At 44.5% G+C, this 23,054-nt stretch overlaps 2 protein-coding genes across 4 annotated transcripts; one reads left to right on the forward strand and one right to left on the reverse strand.

Annotated features, from left to right (window-relative positions):
- Positions 1-806: 806 nt before the first annotated feature.
- On the forward strand, positions 807-9,349 carry gle1 (GLE1 RNA export mediator). 2 transcript variants are annotated; one of them, XM_039013328.1, is made up of 18 exons: positions 807-958; positions 1,105-1,217; positions 1,453-2,134; positions 2,416-2,667; positions 2,775-2,936; positions 4,778-4,926; positions 5,069-5,129; positions 5,223-5,477; positions 5,638-5,863; positions 5,987-6,099; positions 6,255-6,324; positions 6,461-6,603; positions 6,788-6,978; positions 7,161-7,290; positions 7,425-7,529; positions 7,629-7,711; positions 7,841-7,904; positions 8,061-9,349. In XM_039013328.1, exons 3-18 carry the CDS (start codon positions 2,036-2,038, stop codon positions 8,127-8,129), a joined length of 2,172 nt encoding a protein of 723 aa, XP_038869256.1. In that variant the 5' UTR covers positions 807-958; positions 1,105-1,217; positions 1,453-2,035; the 3' UTR covers positions 8,130-9,349. The 2 variants fall into 2 exon arrangements, with proteins under 2 accessions (XP_038869256.1, XP_038869257.1); XM_039013329.1 differs by having other exon boundaries at positions 2,778-2,936.
- LOC120063144 (prostaglandin E synthase 2-like) lies at positions 8,949-12,147 on the reverse strand. Of its 2 annotated transcripts, none has more exons than XM_039013330.1 (7): positions 11,843-12,147; positions 11,363-11,554; positions 10,866-10,921; positions 10,612-10,764; positions 10,218-10,418; positions 10,008-10,122; positions 8,949-9,854 (listed from the first exon to the last, which is right to left on the reverse strand). In XM_039013330.1, the coding sequence occupies exons 1-7, from the start codon at positions 12,128-12,130 to the stop codon at positions 9,726-9,728; spliced, it is 1,134 nt and encodes a 377-aa protein (XP_038869258.1). In that variant the 5' UTR covers positions 12,131-12,147; the 3' UTR covers positions 8,949-9,725. The 2 variants fall into 2 exon arrangements, 1 of the variants encoding a protein (XP_038869258.1); XR_005478475.1 differs by having other exon boundaries at positions 9,737-9,854; positions 10,222-10,418.
- Positions 12,148-23,054: the final 10,907 nt, after the last annotated feature.

Genomic DNA, 23,054 nt, shown 5'->3' on the forward strand with positions numbered 1-23,054 from the left:
CATTCAGGATACTAAGGTGGCAGAGGCCCTTTTTTCAGCTGAGAGCTTGTGTGCCCGCCACTCCAAAGAGATGACTGCAAAAAGGCAGCTTGAAGTGGAAATCACTGTTCTCAAGAAGTGAGTAATTGTGACTACCATGAGGCATTCAAGACATGTTTCATATGAATGATTCATAATGGTTTGTCTTTGGCAAATGACCTTGTAAAAAATAAGTTGTCCAAAACCTTGAAATAAGTGTATTTTGCAGGCATTTCTTCCTTTCTGATTACTGGATTATGTGCTCTGTTGTCTGTCTATGCAGCCAGGTGACTGAGATGACTGCACAGATCCACACTGTGGTGGAGAAAGGCCGTGCTGAGACGGGTGGGCTCCTGATCCGACTTCACCTCTGGCAACTCCGTCAACAAACTAGAGAACCAGAGACTGAAGGTAAATATATGTTTCTCTTTACTTTCAGTCATCAAGTGTAAAAAGTATAGAATATCAAACCTTGATAAGGACTGAAGATGACAAAACATTCTGTAACTTTGAATGTCAGGTTATTTGTGGATCTTCTTTTTGAGACCACCCTGTCTGCTGCAGAGGAGAACCTGACGCAGTCCCAGTCTGACGCCCAGCAGCTGAAGAGTTCAGTCAAGAAGCTAGAGAGCCAGGTGGAAAACTATAAGAGCAAGGTACAGTTGATCAGCCTATCGGAGTGTCGGCTGTACTTCAATCAAGGTGTTATAATCTAGCTATAATGCTGCATGCTATCCAGTCTGTAGCATAGATTTTGAATTGATATGTGACAATTGTGCTGCAGGTTCAGAGGGCCCGCTTAGAGTCAGAGGACTACTGCTTAAAGCTGGAGATCTCAGAGACGAATCACAGCACCCAGAAACAGCTTGAGGAGCAGGTCTGGGAGTGCAGCATCCTCTCCAAGCAGCTGGAGCAGCCCCTCAAGGCCGGACAGAGACAGGTCTGTCTTACTACTGAACATCACTCAAATACCTGTGCAGTCTTTCAGTTTATGTTTCAGTCTCAAGATTTTATTTTCGCATTTTTTAAATGTTTATGTTCTAAGTGTCAACTTGATAATTTCGGTTGGACTTCTTCAACTTTTAGGTGGATCAGAGCCTACAGCGGGCTTTATTCAAAGAGGTTCAGCCAGGCCAAGGCTCTGGACCTGGAGAGCCAGCTGGGACTCAGTAGGACAGAGCTCAGTCAGCAAAGAGGATGTGAGTGAGACATTTTAACCCAAAGACCTCGTTTTCTAGAGAGTTATCTATATGTGTTATACATTATACATCCAATATCTAGTAAAATATTTGTTACAACTTTGCAAACAATTTCAATGGACAGGAATACTATTTATACAAACTATAAAATCTGAACACCATAAAAAGGAATGATACAACAACTATGATAACTTTGTCAAACTGAACTGATATGGAAGTCTTTCTTTCTTTGCAGATGGAATGAATATTCCGGAATCAGTTGAGGAACCTGAAGGAGAGACTGGAACAATCTGACTCCACAAACCGCAGCCTGCAGAATTATGTTCAGTTTCTCAAAGCTTTGTATTGTAATGTGTTTGGTGACTCTGTGCTATTAAGCTCTCGACACACACACTCACCAATCGGATTGAATATTCTTAGAAATATTTTGTATGAGTTGTATGAGTTCTATTTTTTATATTCAGTTGAAATGTACTGTACTGTTTAACAAAACAATAACAAAAGCTTAAAATGAGAGTGGACAGTCTGGTGTGTTTCACAAAAAGACTCAGAAAATGAAGGAAAAAATCTAGATAGTTATCCAGCTTTTACCCCCAGTATTTAGATGAACATTGTTCACAATATGTTACGATTTTACCCATTATGAGGGCAAAGTAGCTTTGAGGATAAACAGCCTTGACTCGGAACCATAGATATATCAGAGTCGGAAATGGACCACGTCGGAGTTTGACTTTCAGTGGCACTTATACCGCATTCAGCAGCTAGCCTAACAATCACCTCTCTTAACGTGTTTGTCGTGTGTTTATTTACACGCCAAAATGCCTGCTGAAAGTTTACGATGGGATACATTGGAGGCCTTGAAAAGCTCACCAAAGGGAAGACTGAAATACAACCCAGACTGGCTCGAAAAGGGGGAGGTAATGAACGTCAACGTTAGCATGCTAGCTAACGGCTTCACATATATAACGTTAGCTCAAAGGTTCAAAGTTGTTTCGCATGTTCTGCATTCGCTAACTGACTAAAACAAAGTTACAACATCACCAATATAATTATTAGCCTGCTACCTAGCTGGACCATGGCATGTCTACGATTTCAGTATTCTAGCCAACATTGGACACGTTTTAAATAAGCATTTCATTGGATTAGATATGTGATATAGCCTAACGTTACTGGTATGATCCTTTCTCGTCCCCTGCAGGATATTTTGTCAGGTTGTAATGAAGCTCCTAGCTTGTCCCCACTCTCTGGGCTCATCTTGAAGAGGCTTAACATGAGCCCTCGAGCGCTTCAGAAGACCTGCTCTTTGGGCTCTGCTTCCCGTGACCCAAGCCCAGGCCTGTCTGAGGAGGCCCCAGTCTCCTCAACCAGCCCCTTCCCTTCAGCCAATGCTCAGCCCACTCCCCTCTCTTCTCCACTACTGGTCCCCAGGTTGAAGAAAGACACAAAGCAGGCAAGTCTCTTTCCTGCTCTGTTTATACCATTTTGTTACTCCCTCTGCACACAATTTGTTTTACATTTGTATGTATTCACCACATTTGTTTTCATATCGATCCACAGCAGATTGTTGGTGATGAGGACAGTGCCCCAGATGCCAGCGACGATCTCAGTCCAGTCACCAACCCCATTCCCCCCCCCACCATCTCCCTGCTGTCTCCCAGGGCAACTCAAATGGAAGGATGTATACGCATTTGTGAGGAGAAACATCGTGCCAAAGCTAAGGTTGCAAAAGCTTTTGTCTTTTTTTCTTCTTAGTTATCTTGTTCATGCATCAACATGGCATAATAATATATTGAATGCATTAACAGCAATTACCATAACCAAACAAACATTGTAGATTAGAATGGTAAATGTGATATTGGTGTGCCATCCCCGCGGCCTCCGCAATGTATTAGTCCACTCAGACAGGCGTGCATCAGACAGGTGTCTCGTGTACCATAACAAAATATATACAGTACCAGTCAAAAGTTTGGACACACCTACTCCTTCCAGGGTTTTTCTTTATTTTTACTATTTTCTACATTGTAGAATAATAGTGAAGACATCAAAACTATGAAATAACACACATGGAATCATGTTGTATCCCAAAAATTGTTAAACAAATCAAAATAGATTTTAGATTATTCAAAGTAGCCACCCTTTGCCTTGATGACAGCTTTGCACACTCTTGGCATTCTCGCAACTAGCTTCATGAGGTAGTCACCTGGAATGCATTTCAATTAACAGGTGTGCCTTTTTAAAAATCAATTTGTGGATTTTCTTTCCTTAATGCGTTTGAGCCTATCAGTTGTGTTGGTAGGGGTGGTATACAGAAGACAGCCCTATTTGGTAAAAGGCCAAGTCCATATTATGGCAAGAACGGCTCAAATAAGTTAAAGAGAAATGACAGTCCATCATTACTTTAAGACATGAAGGTCAGTCAATACGGAACATTTCAAGAACTTTGAAAGTTTCTTCAAATGCAGTCGCAAAAACTATCAAGCACTATGATGAAACTGGCTCTCATGAGGACCGCCACAAGAAATGAAGACCCAGAGTTAACTCTGCTGCAGAGGATACGTTCATTAGAGTTACCAGCCTCAGAAATTGCAGCCCAAATAAGTGCTTCACAGAGTTCAAGTAACAGACACTTCTCAAGATCAACTGTTCAGAGGAGACTGCGTGAATCAGGCCTTCATGGTCAAATTGCTGCTAAGAAACCACTACTAAAGGGAACCAATAAGAAGAAGAGACTTGCTTGGGACAAGAAACACGAGCAATATCCTTTGGTCTGATGAGTCCAAATTTGAGAATTCTGGTTCCAACCGCTGTCTTTGTGAGACGCAGAGTAGGTGAAAGGATAATCTCCGCATGTGTGGTTCCCATTGTGAAGCATGGAGGAGGTGTGATGGTGTGGGGGTGCTTTGCTGGTGACACTGTCAATCATTTTTATTTAGAATTGAAGGCACACTTAACCAGCATGGTTACCACAGTATTCTGCAGCGATACGCCATCCCATTTGGTTTGCGCATAGTGGGACTATCATTTGTTTTTCAACAGGACAATGACCCTAAACACACCTCCAGGCCGTGTAAGGCTATTTGACCAAGAAGGAGACTGATGGAGTGCTGTATCGGATGACCTGGCCTGCACAATCACCCAACCTCAACCCAATTGAGATGGTTTGGGATGAGTTGGAACGCAGAGTGAAGGAAATGCACCCAACAAGTGCTCAGCATATGTGGGAACTACTTCAAGACTGTTGAAGAAGCATTCCAGGTGAAGCTGGTTGAGAGAATGCCAAGAGTGTGCAAAGCTGTCATCAAGGCAAAGGGTGGCTACTTTGAAGAGTTCCCACACGTTTATCACTTTTTTTGGTTACTACATGATTCCATATGTGTTATTTCATAGTTTTGATGTCTTGACTATTATTATACAATGTAGAAAATAGTACAAATAAAGAAAAACCCTTGAATGAGTAGGTGTGTCCAAACTTTTGACTGGTACTGTATATGTGAGAACCATGGCATTATGTTAAGCTAGCATTTCATACCTAATCTAGACCCTTGAATTTCCTGGTGCAGATGGAGCTGAGTCTGAGGCAGGAGCTGCAGGAGAAGCTGGTGGCCTCAGTTGCGAGCCGTGAGTCGGAGCAGCTCAAACGCTTTGAGGAGTTGATGGAGCTGAAGCAGAGACAGGAGTACCAGAGTATGCGGGACATGATGGACAGAGAGTACACCCTGCTTGTTTTTATCTCTAAAGCATAATTGTCTCCTTTTCACCTACCAATATGCTGCTGTCCCTGTGACAGAATTGAAAATGTGTTTAAATGTCAAGAATCTTAATTTGCTGCTTGTCTTTCTCTTGTTTAAAAGAACACAAGAAAGCATTGGGCGCCAAGAAAAGTTGAAAGAAGAGCACAAAAACAGAATAAAGGTATTGAAAGTTTAACCACTGGAACTTCAGAAAGCAAAATGCAAAACAGTCGTATTCAGATATAGGTTGAAAAACCTCCTCCGCCCCTGACAGATCCTGAACCTGCGCCTGCGGGAAGCGGAGCAACAGCGTTTGCGGGAGGCGGAATTTGAGAGGCAGAGACAGGTGGAGGGTAGGGAGAGACTGCGTGCTCTCAACGCCATCCAGGAAGAGATACTTCAACTCAATCAGCTCCTGGAGCCGGCCGCACCCACCCAGTCAGGCCCCTCCCCTGATCTCACATCCTATAGCACCCGTGCCAACCAGCTATGCTCCCAGGTGTCAGAGGTGGTGCGCATGACAGCAGAGGTCAGTGTGATTCTCTTTATCCCTCATCTATGGTTGTATGTGTCTTTGTCGAAGTAGACCCATGCTATGGGGGAGCGGGGAATACCATCTATTGTTTTCATCCTGTTTATGTCCTTGCTCTGGTCAATATGGGTAAGTGGTTGTGATTGTGATTGTGTAGGGGGAGTTCCCCAGTGTGGAGGACATGACGGTGGCAGAGCGGGCACTGCATGAGATGAGGTCACTGATCCGGGTGATGCAGGAGGCAGCTGCCCAGGCCCAGGAGAAGAGGAAGAAGGAGCAGGAGGAGGAAGAGGAGCGCAGGAAGATGGCAGTGCTGCAGGCCCAGCAGGAAGAGCAGAAGAAGAGTGCAGCTCTGTCAGCCAAAGAGAAGGCACGGAAAAAGGGTAAGGAGAGGGAGGATAAATGGATGGATAAAAATGTCTTTATTTGATTACATAGGGTATGTACGAATGAGTGAAAGGTTAGGTAGTGAACAAGGGGTTTAAAAAGGACTCTTCTTTCCAAAGGCCTGCAGACTAAAGCCGAGCAGAGCACTCTGAAGTGGTACCAAGAGCTGCAGGACTCCGCTAACCAGTGTGCACAGGCTTTTGAAGGCTTGAACAACACTAAGGATATCCAGGTTGGTTGAAACTGTGCATGGGTGAGGAATGAACTGTGCCAGTATAGGAAAATGCAGTTCCCACATTATGATACACCTTCACATTAAAAGCTCAATTACAAACGATTGGCAACATTACCTTTTTGTTCCTATTACCTTTTATATTTGTTTTTCAGACAAAGAAACTAAGAATGGAGCTCCAGAAGGCAGCCACAATCCCTGTCAGCCAGATCTCCAGTATCTCGGGTGCGTCTGGGTTATGCAGAGGGCTCAGAAGCTTATAATGACACTCATTATATCTATGGTAAAGTGAAAGAAGGTGAACATTGCTATAATAATTGTGAGATTGAAATTGTCTGCGCCATGTTTGTCAAATACCCAGGTTCCAAGCTCAGGGAAATATTTGACAAGATTGACAAGCTGTTGTCTGGGAGATCAGTGGTATCCGGAGGGAAGTCTGTCTCCACCTCCCAGCATCCCAACGGCCTGGACTTTGTCAGCTACAAACTGGCCGAGAAGTTTGTGGTGAGTCCACATGACCTTGGCTTGAACTGCTGGAGACACAGGACTATTGGTCTGTATGGTCTCTTCCATACATTGCTGAATTTTTCTGTTACGTTTTATACTCCCGTAGTCATACAAATAAAAGACTGTAGTGTCTTGTTTTCATAGAGCTCTTAAATGCTTCCTTGTCAATTTGTTTCTCTAGAAACAAGGAGAAGAGGAGGTGGCGTCCCACCACGAGGCAGCCTTCCCCATCGCTGTGGTGGCCTCCGGGGTGTGGGAGCTTCACCCCAAAGTCGGAGACCTCATCCTCGCCCACCTTCATAAGAAATGCCCCTACGCCGTGCCCCACTACCCACCTATGAAGGATGGCACATCTGTAGAGGAATATCAGAAGTCAGTGAGGCATCACACTGTTTTGCAATGCATCTGGAACGAACTGTAATGAAACAGAAATTGATGTAATTCCATGACTTTGGGTTGAAAACACCTATGCTGCATTTCAAGTGAGTTGCTTACACGATCTTAGCAAATGAGGTTAGTTGCTCTGGCTGAAGTGTTGTTTTGTGTCCCACCAGAATCTTAGGCTACCGTGTGGAAGATGGAGGGGTGGAGGCTCAGGACAGCTTTTTGAAGAGGATGTCAGGAATGATCCGCCTCTATGCTGCTATCATACAGCTCCGATGGCCTAATGGCTCCAAGCAGGGGGTATCGACAATCCTACATTGTTTATATAACGAATGCTAATATCACTAACTATGTCAAAACACTTCACTGACCCCCCCAATTGTATACTGTTATTAGGCTGACCTTTATTATTATCATTGTGTCCACCCCTCCAGCCTGCCCCACATGGGCTGAACAACGGCTGGCGCTGGCTGGCTCAGATGCTGAACATGGAGCCCCTGGCAGACGTTACGGCAACACTCCTTTTTGACTTCCTAGAGGTGATGAGTCATGTCTCTGACACCTGTCTCCAAAGACGGTCTCTGGACTAGACATTTTATGCAGGTCACTGACGTCCACTGTTCTCGGTCTTCCCTTAGGTCTGTGGCAACGCCCTGATGACGCAGTATCAGGTTCAGTTTTGGAAGCTCATTCTGCTCATCCAAGAGGAATACTTGCCAAGGTACAATCACCACTCTCAGCAGTTCAGTTTTACATCAGAACAAAATAGTCTGCTGTGACTTTGTGGTACACTCTACCTTGGCCGCTCTTTCAATGCTCAGACTTCATGTTGTCATTTGTTCTCTCTTAGGATTGAAGCTGTCACCAGCCAAGGGCAGGCGGGCTCAGTCACGAGGCTTAAGCAGTTCCTGGAGGTGAGTGTGCTGCAAGGCCAAGCTGCAAGGCCAAGTATAGCACAGTATCATAGGCACCGTTGTTTAACTGACACTGATGCACTGTCTTTAAAACCTACTGAACTCTTAAAATTGGTCAAAAATGATCCTGTGTTTTCTTTTTTGTCTCCCTATCAGAGTTCATTAAGAAGCAGGCAGATCCCTCCCCCCAAAGGCCAGCTGAGCTCCCACTTCTGGAGATCCTGAGTGGGGGAAGGATGGGAAAGAAGGTTTTGGACATGATGCATCAGTTGGATTCAAGGCTGCATCACCTCAGTCCACAACTCATAGAATGCACTAGGTAGAGAAGCTCTGTCTTGATGTGGAAGTTATGTTTGCAATGATGCACTATATTCTGATCAATTTGCTTAATAGTATGTATACTTATAATTTGGTTTTAGCCAACTATACTAACTGGCTTGTATCGTGACTGCAACATGAACCATTGTATCCAATCTTCGTGCTAATCCTACTGCATAGTCATCCGTTGTTGTTTTTCTCCTTACCATTGTTGAGAACATTATACAATTAAGGTAGTTATGTAGCTTCTTGCTGTACAGTTCAAGGCTTTTCCCCGTTTTTTTTCTGATTCACTGCAATGTGATTATTTTGCTTTACCAAATTCATATCGTATGACTTATTTTAAACTGAGGGATTTCTTTCCCTTTGTTTCTATTTGTATTTATTTTTTGTTGACTGCTTTTAGATCTGATTACTCAATCATGACATCCCCTATTCAAGTCATATTGTCAGTGTGGTCATAATGGAATCCACCAACATGTTTATAATTTGTACATTTACATGTAATTAACTGTTTTTATATAGTGTGAGGATTGAAGGTTTGCATTTACCACTCTGTTAGTGCTGAGCTTGTACCAAACCGTTAAGGCTGCGTTCACAGGCAGCCCAATCCCAGATCATTTTCAGAGCAGATGAAAACCGATCATAATTGGGCTGCCTGTCTAAATGCAGTCTTAGAGTGAAATGAATAATACAAGTGTAACTCAATTAAAACATGATACATTGTTTACTTATTTTTATATGTATGCACATCATTAGGCTGGTTAATACATAACAATTTCAACCAGTTTGTCCAATGGTAGCTCCCAAATTATTATACCCATTTCACTTTGCACACTAACACCAAGCTATATCCTGCATAATTGAGAATACATTTTCTGCTCATAATTCAATCTGACTGACAGACATCTGAGGTAGAATAAGCAGTCAGGTAGTTAACAAGAAAATCCTGAAACAGGTAGCCATAATTGAGTATACTTTCCATCAAAGCATTACAAGTGTATTTCCTACTTTCATAACTTATGGAAGATCAAACCTAGAGGGAAAATTACATTAAGTCATCAAATGTAACATTAGCTTGTTGAAAATAAAACGGGGGCAAATAAAAATGGAACCTAAAATGCTAAGACTGGAGGTAATGTTTTGCACTAAATTTAAAACTGCCAATTTGGTTTTACCCATGTCATACACGTTGTTCAAGTCTGCAGGGACACCAGGTAGACAGTAAACAAGTATCTAAACAGCTAATTGCTTCCAGTTTTTTAAAGAAAATCAACAAATCATTGGGTGCATTTTCACAGACAATATATCAAGGTTGGAAGTAGATTTCTGTAAATTGCAACAGGTGGAAAAGGTCCTTGGGACAAAATGTTATTGCCCATCATGCAGTCTTTACTTAACGCAATCACTTTTCCCATCTCATGACATCTACAGATTTAGTCTTAAGGCTGGAAGTGCTACTGAATTCAAGTCTCCTAGTGCTGGTCAATGTTTTGAGCAGGATCAGTTATGGTCCTCATGGCTTTCTGTAGCTTTCTCCATGCGTCTGTACCAGCTCTTCACCTTGGTGTTCTCCATCATGTCATTCCAGGCCTCAAGACCCTCCATCACTCTCAGAATCCCATACACTGCCTGCAGAAAGGAGAGTCAAGGACAATCAGCAAAACACACTTTGGCTATTGTAAACAAATAGTCTCATCAGGAAATCTGCATCTGAGACAAAGTAGACAATACAAGTTCTAGAAGTCTAAGATAATACTTTAATGACAGATGTGATGCTCTTACCAGGTCAGCCAGATTGGGCTGGTCTCCACCCATGAACAACTTCTTGCCAATGGCCGCCACCCACTCATTGACTGCCTTGTACAGATCCTGTCTCACATCATCCTGCAAGTTGTGTCTGCAGGATAGAGGCATTCAATTTAAACAGAGCTCATCACTAAGCATTATTGGCTAGTTATATATCAGACAATCACACAAAAAATTGTCACCCACCTACTTTTCAGTCTTTTTGAGATGACAAACATGGCAGCTGCTCCAACATACTTTGCAAAGAAGCCCTCATAAGTGCCAAACTTGCCCTCACGGACAATATAGTCAAAGGAGGCCAGGGCCTCTCCAGTGGACCGGTACACGTTGGGCGAGATCAGGTGAACCAGCCAATCATCTGCCCACTTACGCCATTTGATCTCCTCTCTGAAGAAGATGGACAGTAAAGAGAAAGGGACATTTAAGCCTAGATGATGCTTGACAGAATCTATCAAGAGTAGTGATGCACAGTATGTCTTTAGGGAGGTTTGGACAGATACATTCATTTTCATTAATATCCCATGCACTGAGAATTGTCATTATGGGCAGCAGTAATTTGGCATCCAATGTGTTCACCTACTTTCTGGAGTCTTTCTCTGGGTACATCGTCTGACCTTCAGCTTCATTCACCATTACCCAGTACTTGTTGTTGAACTCTGTCACCTCCTTCCCCTTCTCATTGACCGCTTTCATCTCTGGGTAACAGCGCAGAATCTCTGAGATGGTTTTATCTCTGGAGGAAGAGAGAGAATTCAGAATGCTTAGTTATCATGATCAAGAAGGAACACTATGTAAAAAAACAACTAGAACACTTCTCGGGAGGTAGCTACTTACTTGCTCACCAACTGTGTCTTCAAAGCGCTGATTATTACTGAGGAATCGTTCAGTTGCTGATAGGTCAAGAGCACAGAAGGAGAGCGATCACATGACAAGTTTTCCATCATCCCATACACACCTGTAACTAATACCAAGCCTAGCCAGCAGATCCGACCCACTTGCTTACAGGTGCACTATGGTCGGACAGGCTTCCTGTGTAGATTAAGCCACTGTAGAGCCGGTGCGAGATATGTACTCCGAATTGTCCCATTATCCCCACTGTTACACAGAAGACTGAGCAACTGCTAAAAAACTAGCAGTCGTTCAATCTTCTCTTTGTAACAGTTAGGATAATGGGACTATTCGGAGAACGCACTTCTTATCCCTGGAATGAGGTACGTTTTCCGAGCCATATATATACAGGAAGCCTGTCTGACCCTAGTGCAGCTGTAAATAAGCGGGTCGGATCTGCTAGCTAATACCAAGCCATGCAGAGTGACTCTGTCCCCCCTTACCACATCATCGTTCACCATTAGGATTGGCATTTTTCTGTAAGTTGACCACCTGATTTCCTTCCTCATGACGGGGTTGACCTCCACAATCTCATATGGAAGCTGATGGTAGTCCAGAAAAGCTCGCACTTTACTGCAGAACGGGCAGGTCTTGTACTGGTACAGGGTCAACTTCAGGCTACCATCAGAATAAGCCTGTGGAAGAGATACAAGTCAGAAAAAGTCAATTTTATTAACTGCAAATATTTAAAAAGGCCAAATTTGGTTGACAGTGGATGTAACATTGGGCAAACTACATGACAAAAGCACACCAGCCAGTAGTCCCAAATGTGGCGATGCGTTCCATTGTGTACAGGTCTGATTTATTAGGCAAACCACAGACAGGTTGTCAGCTGACACAATCCACCTGACATGCTTTGCTTCAGGTAGACTATATGGACATCAATGAAAATACATTTCATAGCTAATATTATTGCCTATTACCTTTGCTTCTTCTTCTTCAGCAAGGTGATGTTGGACAGACAACTGTATTGTTTTATACAAGCCAAGTCCCCCTCCAAGCAGGAACGCACAACCCAGGACACGGCCACCGCGCAGAGGGGAGAAGGGCAGTTTGGATCGGAATCCTGAACCGCCCGTTCCGTGTGCCCTGCTTGATCTATGCAGCGAGACCCTTGGAACCAGAGAGGCAATATTTCCAGCAAGACATACTGGAGACTCCAAAATGTGCCAGCCGATCTTACCGACAGTTCTCGCACAGGAAGCTGCCATCTTGATTTTACATAAGTTCCCACAATGCAGTGCGTAGGGACTTGTTCAAGAACATAGTATCGATTTGCGATTTGGTTGGGTGTTGGGGTGTTCAAGAGCATCAATGTTTTTAGAAGCTTAAGGTCGAGCATACTGTAAAAAAAAAAATGTATGCGTCTGGCTGCTACCTAAGAGCCGGACAGAAGGCAGTAAATAGATATTTGACATAGGTAGGCCAGTTGTTCTTTTTTGCCAGTCTCAGTGCACAGCTGTAAATCATTTCCTCCAAAAGTTTATTTTGAACATAAGTGGACAGAATAAGTCACTGCGTGATGCTGCTATGTACACCAAAGCAAAATGATAGGATCAGGCATTATATGACCCGTAATTTGTATTTTTTATTTATTTAGTTAACTTCATTTGTATGACTATTTGGGGGGGGGGTTAAATTAACAATTGCAAATAAAGAAATCGCATGAAATTGTTCAAATCAGACCAATGCGCATTGCATGCTTCCTATGGTTGCAGGAGGGCATAATCAAGATAGAGGATGAAGCTAGAAATTAAATGCACGAATGCTGCAATTTACTGTGTAGTTTAGACTAATAGCTGAATAGACTAGTACAGTAACTGTTGTCCTACTACAGTACATGTCATCTCAAGGTGGTGCTGGACTCACTGGACATTTCCACAAGGGTAAACATATGTAACGGATGTGAAATGGCTAGCTAGTTAGCGGGTACGCGCTAGTAGCATTTCAATCAGTTACGTCACTTGCTCGGAAACCTAGAAGTAGGGTTGCACCTTGCTCTGCAAGGGCCGCGGCCTTTGTGGCGCGATGGGTAACGATGCTTCGTGGGCGACCGTTGTTGATGTGTGCAGAAGGTCCCTGGTTCGCGCCCGTGTCGGGGCGAGGGGACGGTTTAAAGTTATACTGTTACATTGGTGCCGTAACCCGGATCACTGGTTGCTGCGGAAAAGGAGGAGGTTGAAAGGGGGGTGAGTGTAACGGATGTGAAATGGCTAGCTAGTTAGCGGGTACGCGCTAGTAGCATTTCAATCAGTTACGTCACTTGCTCGGAAACCTAGAAGTAGGGTTGCACCTTGCTCTGCAAGGGCCGCGGCCTTTGTGGCGCGATGGGTAACGATGCTTCGTGGGCGACCGTTGTTGATGTGTGCAGAAGGTCCCTGGTTCGCGCCCGTGTCGGGGCGAGGGGACGGTTTAAAGTTATACTGTTACACATACACGCTAATTTGATGCACGAGCATCACTGTGGATAATATCGTTATCAAAATGCTGGATGCTGGTGCAGAAGAAAAGATAATATATCCTGAACATGCACGAGAAGAGATTTTAAGGTCATGAATCTGAGAGGATGATAATGCTGGAAAAACAGGTATGCTTACAGTCACCTGGGAAACATTTAGTATGTGAGATGCACCTGTCCTGTCACTCTGTTGTAGTGTTGCATAGACCCACATAATAAATAATACACCATCATATTATTATATTATATTTTTTACTTTGGTAGATTATTTTAACCTGAAACCTCACTGGATAAACCCCTGACCTAGATGCATGTGAATAGTAATTTGTCAGCATGCCCATAACCCCCAATATCACCAAATGACTCTCTTGGATGTGTGGACAATTCTCCCAATGGTCTACTACGCTGAAGCTGAAACATCATCCCCTCATCATCATTGAATGAGCAAACATCATTATCACATCCATCATTGGAACTGCATCTGTTAGTCAGTATCCTTGGATATGGTTTGAATGTGATACACACACACTCTCATTTTTTCTCTCTCTCTCTCTCGCTCACACACACACACACACACACACATATACACGTAAATCCATGCACGTGCGCATACACAAACATTCACACACATACACATACACTCATGCATGCACATACAAGCACACTTTTCTACTTAAAAGATGAAGGGCATGGCGCTGAATATTTAAGTGTCTGTATGTTGTTTCTGGACAGGCTGTGCATTGATAAGAATGAACAATAAACACAATGATATTCTTGGCAAGGAAGTGAAGCTTTCTAGGAAATATGCTTTTTGGATCAGGCCCACTGGCCTTCAGCATCAGAGGGAGGGGGACCTCCCATGGTTAAACTCCAAAGTCAGCTCTTGGGCTATAAAAAAAGCAAAGAAAGCCTACCCCAAAAATAACAAACTCGCTCTAACAGCCGTTGAAAATGGACTTGTTCTATATCTTTTCCCCCCTGCCCTTTAATCATCAGAATAAGTTGCAATGTGAGATAACTTACAATATGATGCTTTTGTATGTAACCTTACCTTGCAGGTTGTCATTGTTCCAATGGTATAAAGCAGAGGGGGCTGGTGTGGGGAGCTCTGGGAGGACAGGCTCATTATAATGGCTGGAATGGAATCTTTGAAATGGTACCAGACACACCAAACACATGTCTGACTCTGTCCAGTTGATTCCATTCCAGCCATTACAATGAGCCCATCCTACTATAGCCCCTCCCAACAGCCTTCTCTGGTATAAAGTCTATACCATTACTGCTGTAAGAGCCATTTCGGCCTACTTTTGTGGTTGTTGTCCATTTGTGTATTCCACATCATTTGTACACTAGAGGGCACTATGTGTTGGGTCATCGGTCACAGGTCACATGTATATTGGCGCACAGGTGACCAGGAAGTAGGGATGCACAGGTATGGAGAGCATACAGTTCTCACCGTTGACATTATGGAACTAAGATTAGCCTACGTACCTGTAATACAACCTGGTCTCCGGGCAATTCGGCTGCAGAAACCAGGCGGGGTAATAACATCTGCCTGTATGGAATTATTGCTATTTTATCTTTGCTGATAAATGGGCAAAAGACCCAACCAAAGAGCGACGTTTGGAAAGCAGTTATTTTTGCACGTGTCTATGAACATTTGTAAATCCCAGTGTATTCCACCTGTGCTAGTGGCTATCAGGAAGGTTAGCTACTACAACTACAGTTTGGGTCCTGTTAGTAACTATCCCAGGCTAACTAGGTGCCGACATGGAAGTTCCATGAAATTATTTGGAGATCACCAAAGACGTTTTGTGTTCACAACATGCTGAAATTGGAGAAGAAATAGGATATTATTAATAACAAATAGATGATGTCCGGTGGCCTAGACTATTATGCTCTTAAAGTTTTCATAAAAAACAAATGTTTAAGGCTTAGTTATAGCGAAACACATTCATTCTGATCTTCATTTTGACAGTTCATTGCAAAAGTTATATATTTTGGTCTTTTAGTAGTAAATCTAGCTCTTTTTGAAATCGTGATTTAGAGAAGGTGCCTCTATGTCATCTCAAGGGAGGGGTTTGGTATGAAATACACTCCCTTAGAGATGCTAGATGTGCTGGGGGGTACCACCGCAATGCTTACTTTAAAAGCAGGTGACAGCGTGCCTTATTTGGCAATGGTCTTGGTAAGTGGAGTGTGACAATATGCACAACATGGCCAAAATTATATGGACACCTGCTCATCAAACATCTCATTCCAAAATCATGGGCATTAATATGGAGTTGGTCCCCCCCTTTGCTGCTATAACAGCCTCCACTATTCTGGGGAAGCTTTCCGCTAGATGTTGGAACATTGCTGCGGGAACTTGCTTCCATTCAGCCACAAGAGCATTAGTGAGGTCGGACACTGATGTTTAGCGATTAGGCCTTGTTCGCAGTCGGTGTTCCAATTCATACCAAAGGTGTTCGATGGGGTTGAGGTCAGGACTCTGTGCAGGCCAGTCAAGTTCTTCCACACTGATATCAACAAACCATTTCTGTATGGACCTTGCTTTGTGTACGGGGGGCATTGTCATGCTAAAACGGGAAAGGGCCTTCCCAAACTGTTGCCACAAAGTTGGAAGCACAGAATCATTTAGAATGTTGTTGTATGCTGTAGCGTTAAGATTTCCATTCACTAGAAAGGGGGCCAAGCCCGAACCATGAAAAACAGCCCCAGACCATGATTCCTCCGCCACCAAACGTTATAGTTGGCACTATGCATTCGGGCAGGTAGCATTCTCCTGACATCTGTCAAACCCAGATTTGTCTGTCGGACTGCCAGATGGTGAAGTGAAATTAATCACTCCAACTCCAGAGAACGCGTTGCCAATTTCCACTGCTTCAGAGTCCAATGGTGGCAAGCTTTACACCACTCCAGTCGACGCTTGGCATTGCACTTGGTGGTCTTAGGCTGCTCAGACATGGAAACCCATTTCATGAAGCACCCGACCAACAGTTATTATGCTGACTTTGCTTCCAGAGGCAGTTTGTAACTGGGTAGTGATTGTTGCAACCGAGGACAGAAGATTTTTAAGCGCTACGGGCTTCAGCAACCGGCGGTCTCGTTCTCTGATCTAGTGTGGCTTACAACTTTGTGGCTGAGCTGTTGTTGCTCCTAGATGTTTCCACTTCACAATAACATCACTTACAGTTGACCGGGGCAGTTCTACTAGGGCAGAAATTTGACGAACTGACTAGTTGGAAAGGTGGCATCCTATGACGGTGCCACGTTGAAAGTCACTGAGCTCTTCAGTAATGGGCCTGTCAGCAACGGTTGTGGCTGAAATAACTAATAAAAATGTTGATGTAATAAATGTATCACTAGCCACTTTAAACAATGCCACTTTATATAATGTTTACATACCCTACATCAGTCATCTCATATGTATATACTGTACTCTATACCATCTACTGCATCTTGCCTATGCCGTTCGGCCATCGCTCGTCCATATATTCTTATGTACATATTTTTATTCATTCCTTTACACTTGTGTGTATAAGGTAGTTCTTGTGAAATTGTTAGATTACTTGCTAGATGTTACTGCATGGTCAGAACTAGAAGCACAAGCATTTCGCTACACTCGCATTAACATCTGCTAACCATGTGTATGTGACAAATAAAATTTGATTTGATTTAACTGAATCCACTAATTTTAATGGTGTCCATATACTTTTGTATATATAGTGTATGTTTGGATACACACAGTATATATGCATATATGGGCATATACAATGCATTCGGAAAGTATTCAGACACCATTCCCTTTTTCCAAATTGTGTTACATTACAGCCTAATTCTAAAATAGATTTTTTTTTTAAATCCCTCATCAATCTACGCACAATATCCCATAATGACAAAGCGAAAACAGGTTTTTATAAATTTTTGCAAATTTATAAAAATTTAAACAACAGAAATACCTTATTTACATAAGTATTCAGACCCTTTGCTATGAGACTCGAAATGTATCTCAGGTGCATCCTGTTTTCATTGATAATTCTTCAAATGTTTCTACAGGTTGTGAATTAGAGGGTAATGCCTCTGGAAGTTATACACTGATTGAGTAGGTGAAGTTATGGACATTGTACTCCTATAAGACTAGAGAGACGGTTAGAGAGACAGGTCCTCAGTTTAGGGTTCTTTAATGTTGATTGGAGATTAACAATGTTTGCAATTCTGTGCCATGTCAATCAGCTGTGATTATCCAATTAACTGTTTATCCATACAAGATGTGGTCTTACTTACAGTTTTGGTGTTCATGCACAGTGATGAATAAATTGGTCAGAAAGGAAATAATGTCCAAAACTGAGATTTGTGTTCACAGCAGTAGTTGGCGAGCTGCACTTGGTAATGAACTAAACACTCTGCCAGCTTGTGATAGCTGTGATGTCATTACGGAGTTCTTAAAGGGACAGGCTTTCTTACACAGCCGCCCCGAATGTCTGCTACGACATTCTAACCAGATGGAAAGTCTGTTCTAGGTGACAGGTTCTTCTGCATCGTCATCAAGGATGGCTGGGATCTGCACCAGCCGGGCCACTGGTCGTAGGTAAGTCTAACCCTTGACCTGGATAGCAGCAGTCCAAATACGTCCATCAGCTCCGGGGTAAGTATGACTCACCTTCCCGACAGGTCAGAGAACTCGAGGGAGCTGAGGGTCCACGATGAGAACCACTTGATCCACAGTTAGTTCTCTTCCATCCTTCCTCCACTTCTATCTTTCCTGTAGACTTGGCAAGTAATAGCAAACGAACTGGGACCAAAATAAATTGGCAAGGACTTGGCTATGCCTTCAGCAGCGTTTCCCTAGGATGTTACTGGAGTCATACAAAATCTGAGGAAGAGATGTGTTGTAGCGTCCCATTAGTAGGCTCGTGTGACGGGATCTGGGTCCGTGACATCGGAGGAGAGGTACCCAAGGGGTTTTGCGTTGAAGATTCCCTCCACTTCGGTAAGCACAGTGCAGAGCACGGTTTCAGTGTTGGTCTGTTCCTTGAGTATGACCTTGAGAGCAATCTTCACTGAGTTCACCTTTCTTTCCCACGTTCCAACAAAGTGAGGGCTTGGCGGGTTTAACTGGAATGTTATCCTCTGCTCGGCCAACTGTTCCTTCAGGTGGGGGGGCCATCACTTTGAAGGCCTCTCGCAGTTCTCGGTCTCCTCCAACGAAGTTCGTACCATTGTCCGAAAGAAGCTCGAAAGGCTTGCCTCGACGTGCAATGAAGCGTCTTACACCTTGCCCAAACCGGCTGCGTGCGTGCGCCATCGTGCGCTATCGTGCATAAATTTATTTTTCCCCCCCACACCAAACGCGATCACGACACGCAGGTTAAAATATCAAAACAAACTCTGAACCAATGACATTAATTTGGGGACAGGTCGAAAAGCATTAAACATGTATGGTAATTTAGCTAGTTAGCTTGCACTTGCTAGCTAACATTAATTTGTCCTATTTAGCTAGCTTGCTGTTGCTAGCTAATTTGTCCTGGGATATAAACATTGAGTTGTTATTTTACCTGAAATGCACAAGGATCTCTACTCCGACAATTAATCCACACATAAAACGGCCAACTGAATCGTTTCTAGTCATCTCTCCTCCTTCCAGGCCTTTTCATCATTTAAATTATATGGTGATCGCATCTAAACTTTCATTGTATTACCACGACTACCGGCAAAACAGTTCGTCTTTCTATCACCCACGTGGGTATAACCAATGAGGAGATGGCACGTGGGTACCTGCTTCTATAAACCAATGAGGAGATGGCACGTGGGTACCTGCTTCTATAAACCAATGAGGAGATGGGAGAGGCAGGACTTGCGGCGCGATCTGCGTCAGAAATAGGAACGACATCTATTTTAGCCCTTGGTGTCGCAGACGCTCGTTGGCGCGCGCAAGCAGTGTGGGTGCAATAATTGAATAACATGGATTTCAAAATTTATTTTGCGACGCTCGCGCACGCGACGTGTCCGGTCTGGTCAGCATGTTAGAGACATCAGGAAGGTATCGGCATCCAGGCTCTCCAGGAGGTCCAAGTGGGTGCAGCGGCTGCTCAATGCATTTGTAGACGATGCCCCATCTCTTTTCGTTGCGACGTCCGATTTTTATTTTGAATAGTCCGAAACAATTCACTCCGGTAGAGTAAAAGGGTGGCTTGTACAGTTGCAGACGAGCAGAAGGTAAGTCCGCCATATTTGGAACTTCAGGTTTGGCGATCAATCTTTGCCATTGCAAACAGGTTTGCTGAAACTTCCGGATGGCTTCCCTTCCCCGCAGAATCCAGTGTCTATGACTCTGTTCTGCCAGAACCCTCTCTGGGCCGGGATGGAGGAGAGTCTCGTCGAAATCTTGAATGAGTAGCTTGGTCAGCAGATGATTTGGATCCAAGACGATGGGGTGCATAGCATCCATCTCCAGGTGCTTTGCTCTTCGCAGTCTAAAGCCAACTCTAAGGAGTCCCGAATCCTTATCATACTCAGGAAACAAGGGACCCAGACGACTGTTAGAAGGTATAGACCGGTTTGACATGATGGCATGGACCGAGTGATGTGATCCGCTGGGTGGTTCGCGGTATCCACATACCTCCAGTTGGCTACATCCGTAAGGTTCTGAATCTCTGTAACTCGAGTTCCTACAAAGACCTTGTATCTACAAGATTCTGACTTGAGCCAATGAAGGACTGTGGTGGAATTGGACCAGAGGATGACTTGTCCGATGGGCAGGGTGAGTTCTGCTTGGAGGACACTGGCCAGCTGAGCTCCAGTGAATGCAGAACTCAACTCCAAGCGTGGCATCAACAGCTGCTTCTTTGGCGCAATGCGAGACCTGGCCAGAACGAAGTAAATGTTTACTTGCTTCTGGTCATCCACAGTCCACATGTAGGCAACAGAGCCATATGCTCTCTCTGACGCATCACCGAATATGTGCAGATCTCTGGTCGACTGTCAGCATATGGTGGTGTGTAAGTTCTGGGGAGTTCCATCTGGAAAAGGTCAGGAATGTCTTGTTCCCAGACAAGCCATCTGTCCAGCAGCCTCTGAGCTGAATGGGGTCATCCCAACCTATCCCTTCTTTCCACAGGTCCTGGACGAGTACATTGGCTTGGGTTGTGAAAGGCGTGATTTAGCCTAGTGGGTTGTATTGAAGGGTGAGCATGCTGTAGATATTCGTCATTGTAGGTTTGGAGCGCTCCACAGTGTTGTGCTTGTATCCCAAGGAGTCTCTGAGGCAGTTCCAACATAGCCACAGGGTTAGTTCCTGGAGATGCGTGCTACTTTGGGAAAGCCACAGTTTGCTGCTTTCTGATCTGGCCTCGGGTGGTAGGTGCTTGATGACAGTTGGTACATTGCTAGCCCACTGTCGTATCTCAAAGCCTCCAGTATGGAGCAACTGCCACAGTCCATTAGCAAGGTTTCTTGCTTCATCGGCAGAGGGGATGCTTTGAAGGCAGTTGTCCACGTAAAACTTCACAAGCTCTTCGTTGGCTCCTATGTTGTCCTGAACGTGTTGCTGCAGAGCGTAGATGGCGCAACAGGGACTACAAGTCGTGCTGAATGGCAAGACCTGCCACTCATAGATGCTCGGTTCTTCAGTTCTATGCATGTTCTGCCAGATGAAGAGTAGCACCGGTTTGTCAACTGGTAAGAGGCGGATCTGAGGAAACATGCCTTTGATGTCACCACTTACAGCTACGGCATGTTGACGGAATCTGAGGAGGCCACAGAGCAGGGATGGTCCCAATGTTGGTCCAGGGAACAGGTCATTGAGCGACTATCCTTTATGCTGGAACGAACAGTTAAACACAATCCTATCCTTTCCATTGTGATGCACAATATGGTGGGGTATAAACCAGGACTCAGTAGATTGTTCAGCTACCTCGGGTGGCACCAGTGACACGTAACCTGCCTTCTGCAGCTTCTCGATCTTTTGGCAGTACACCTTGGGTCTTTGGCAAGTCTTCACTCCATGCTAGGGAGGCATAGCGCTGAACGCCATCAAATTCTATTCTAGAGGTGGACGTCTGGAGAAGGGTCATGGCTTGCTGGTCTTGTTTCCAGCAAGTTGCCAGCTTCTCACTCACATAGGGAAGGGTATTGATCTGCCAAAGTCACTCCACGTTTCTGAAGAGCTCGGCAGAAGGCGAGACGGTAGTGGTGAACAGGCACTGTTCAGCTGGTGCTGTGTGGACAAAGCTAGTAGGGCCTTGCAGGGACCAGCCGAGTTCGGTGTGGACGGCAATGGCTTCACCAGGTGGGCCTGTTCACACTGTCTGTATGGGTATCAGGAGGTGAGGCATGTCTAAACCTTTCAGCAACAGAGGTTGAGCTTGGTCCACCGGTGGCAAAGGCAGCTTACAGAGGTGGTCATATCGCTTTTGGAGAGCTGCTACTGGGCAGGAGTGTTCGGAAAGGCCTAGGTTGTCTGCGGTGAATGCCTGACATATCTGATAGTACCTGAAAGGTTTGAGCAAGGGAGGACACGTCAAAGGTCACTGAGGCACCTCGCAGTTGCACAACGTCTTGTCGAACTGTCCTGAGGATGAGGGTCTCAGGCTCAGAATTGAGGTTTAGTTTTTGAACATCTTGTGGTAGGATGATGCTACGCTCTGAGCCATCGTCGAGCACGGCGTATGTCTCCAGGGCTGGGTCTCCTTTGTGAAGTAAGACCTTCAAGACCTTCAGCATTACTTTAGCCGGTCAGTTCGGTCTGTCCGGGTACACCTTGGTCGTAGGGACACGCCTTTCTGGTTTTCCTGTATGGTATCATGAAGGATTGTTAGGTGCTGCTCTTTACATGTCTTGCAAGGTCGCCTGAGGGTGCAAGCATCAGCTTTGTGGGATCATCCACACTTCCAACACCTTTTTCCATCCTTTATCCACTTGACGATATGTCCTGTGTTCAGCTTCTTGAACTCTTCACATGAGTTGAGAAAGTGTTCTTTATTGTCACAGTAGGGACAGTATGGCTTGGGGTTGAGCAGGCTCCTTGGGGTTGGGATCTTCACTTGCGTTGAAAAGGATTGAACCAGATTTCTTCTTCTGTCTCGTTAAGACATGTTGGTCTTTCTTGAATGGGTCAGGCATATCACATTGATAGAGGGCTCTGGCTCTGCTTGATATGTGCTTAGCCTGGGACTTCTTCTATAACCAGACTGCCAAGTCATGCAAGGTGAACGTCTGGTCTGTGCCAGTCCTGAGGATGCTGCGATCGAAGCAGTACTCAACGAATTCATCCCGGTAGCTCTGTGGCATCTTTCTCAAGAGCCGGTCGACATGGGATCCACATCTGAGGTCAAAGCCGTTCTGCCACTCAAGGGTCCTGAGCATGCCTACCAGTGAGTGGATAGAAAAGGCAAAGGTGTCAAAGGCTTCTGCATCTCCAAACCTGATGGCTGGGAAGTTTAGGATGGTGACTAGCTCACACTGGACGAGTGGCGGGGCTGACCGTACTTGTCCTGCGGGGCTTGTAAGGCAGCAGTGTAAGGTCTCAGGTCGTGCATGTAGGCCTTAGCGAGCTGGACTTGCACTCTGTAGTTTTAGGTGGGCCAGGAGCACTTGATACTTATACCGCTCGTTTAGGTGCCTGTGAATGCTCATCAGGTCATCTAGGGCCATCTTGAGGAGGGCAAAGTCACTCT

This window comes from Salvelinus namaycush, chromosome 18 (assembly GCF_016432855.1).
Source record: "Salvelinus namaycush isolate Seneca chromosome 18, SaNama_1.0, whole genome shotgun sequence".
NCBI classification, from domain to species: Eukaryota; Metazoa; Chordata; class Actinopteri; order Salmoniformes; family Salmonidae; genus Salvelinus; species Salvelinus namaycush.

Coding starts and splice junctions, on each gene's coding strand:
- gle1 (XM_039013328.1), top strand. CDS start 2,036: ATGCCTGCTGAAAGTTTACGATGGGATACATTGGAGGCCTTGAAAAGC. Junction 5,478..5,637: donor TGGTGCGCATGACAGCAGAG/GTCAGTGTGATT, acceptor GTGATTGTGTAG/GGGGAGTTCCCCAGTGTGGA. Junction 7,905..8,060: donor GGCTTAAGCAGTTCCTGGAG/GTGAGTGTGCTG, acceptor TCTCCCTATCAG/AGTTCATTAAGAAGCAGGCA.
- LOC120063144 (XM_039013330.1), bottom strand. CDS start 12,130: ATGGCAGCTTCCTGTGCGAGAACTGTCGGTAAGATCGGCTGGCACATT. Junction 10,922..11,362: donor TAATGGTGAACGATGATGTG/GTAAGGGGGGAC, acceptor TTGACCTATCAG/CAACTGAACGATTCCTCAGT. Junction 10,765..10,865: donor AAGACACAGTTGGTGAGCAA/GTAAGTAGCTAC, acceptor CTCTTCCTCCAG/AGATAAAACCATCTCAGAGA.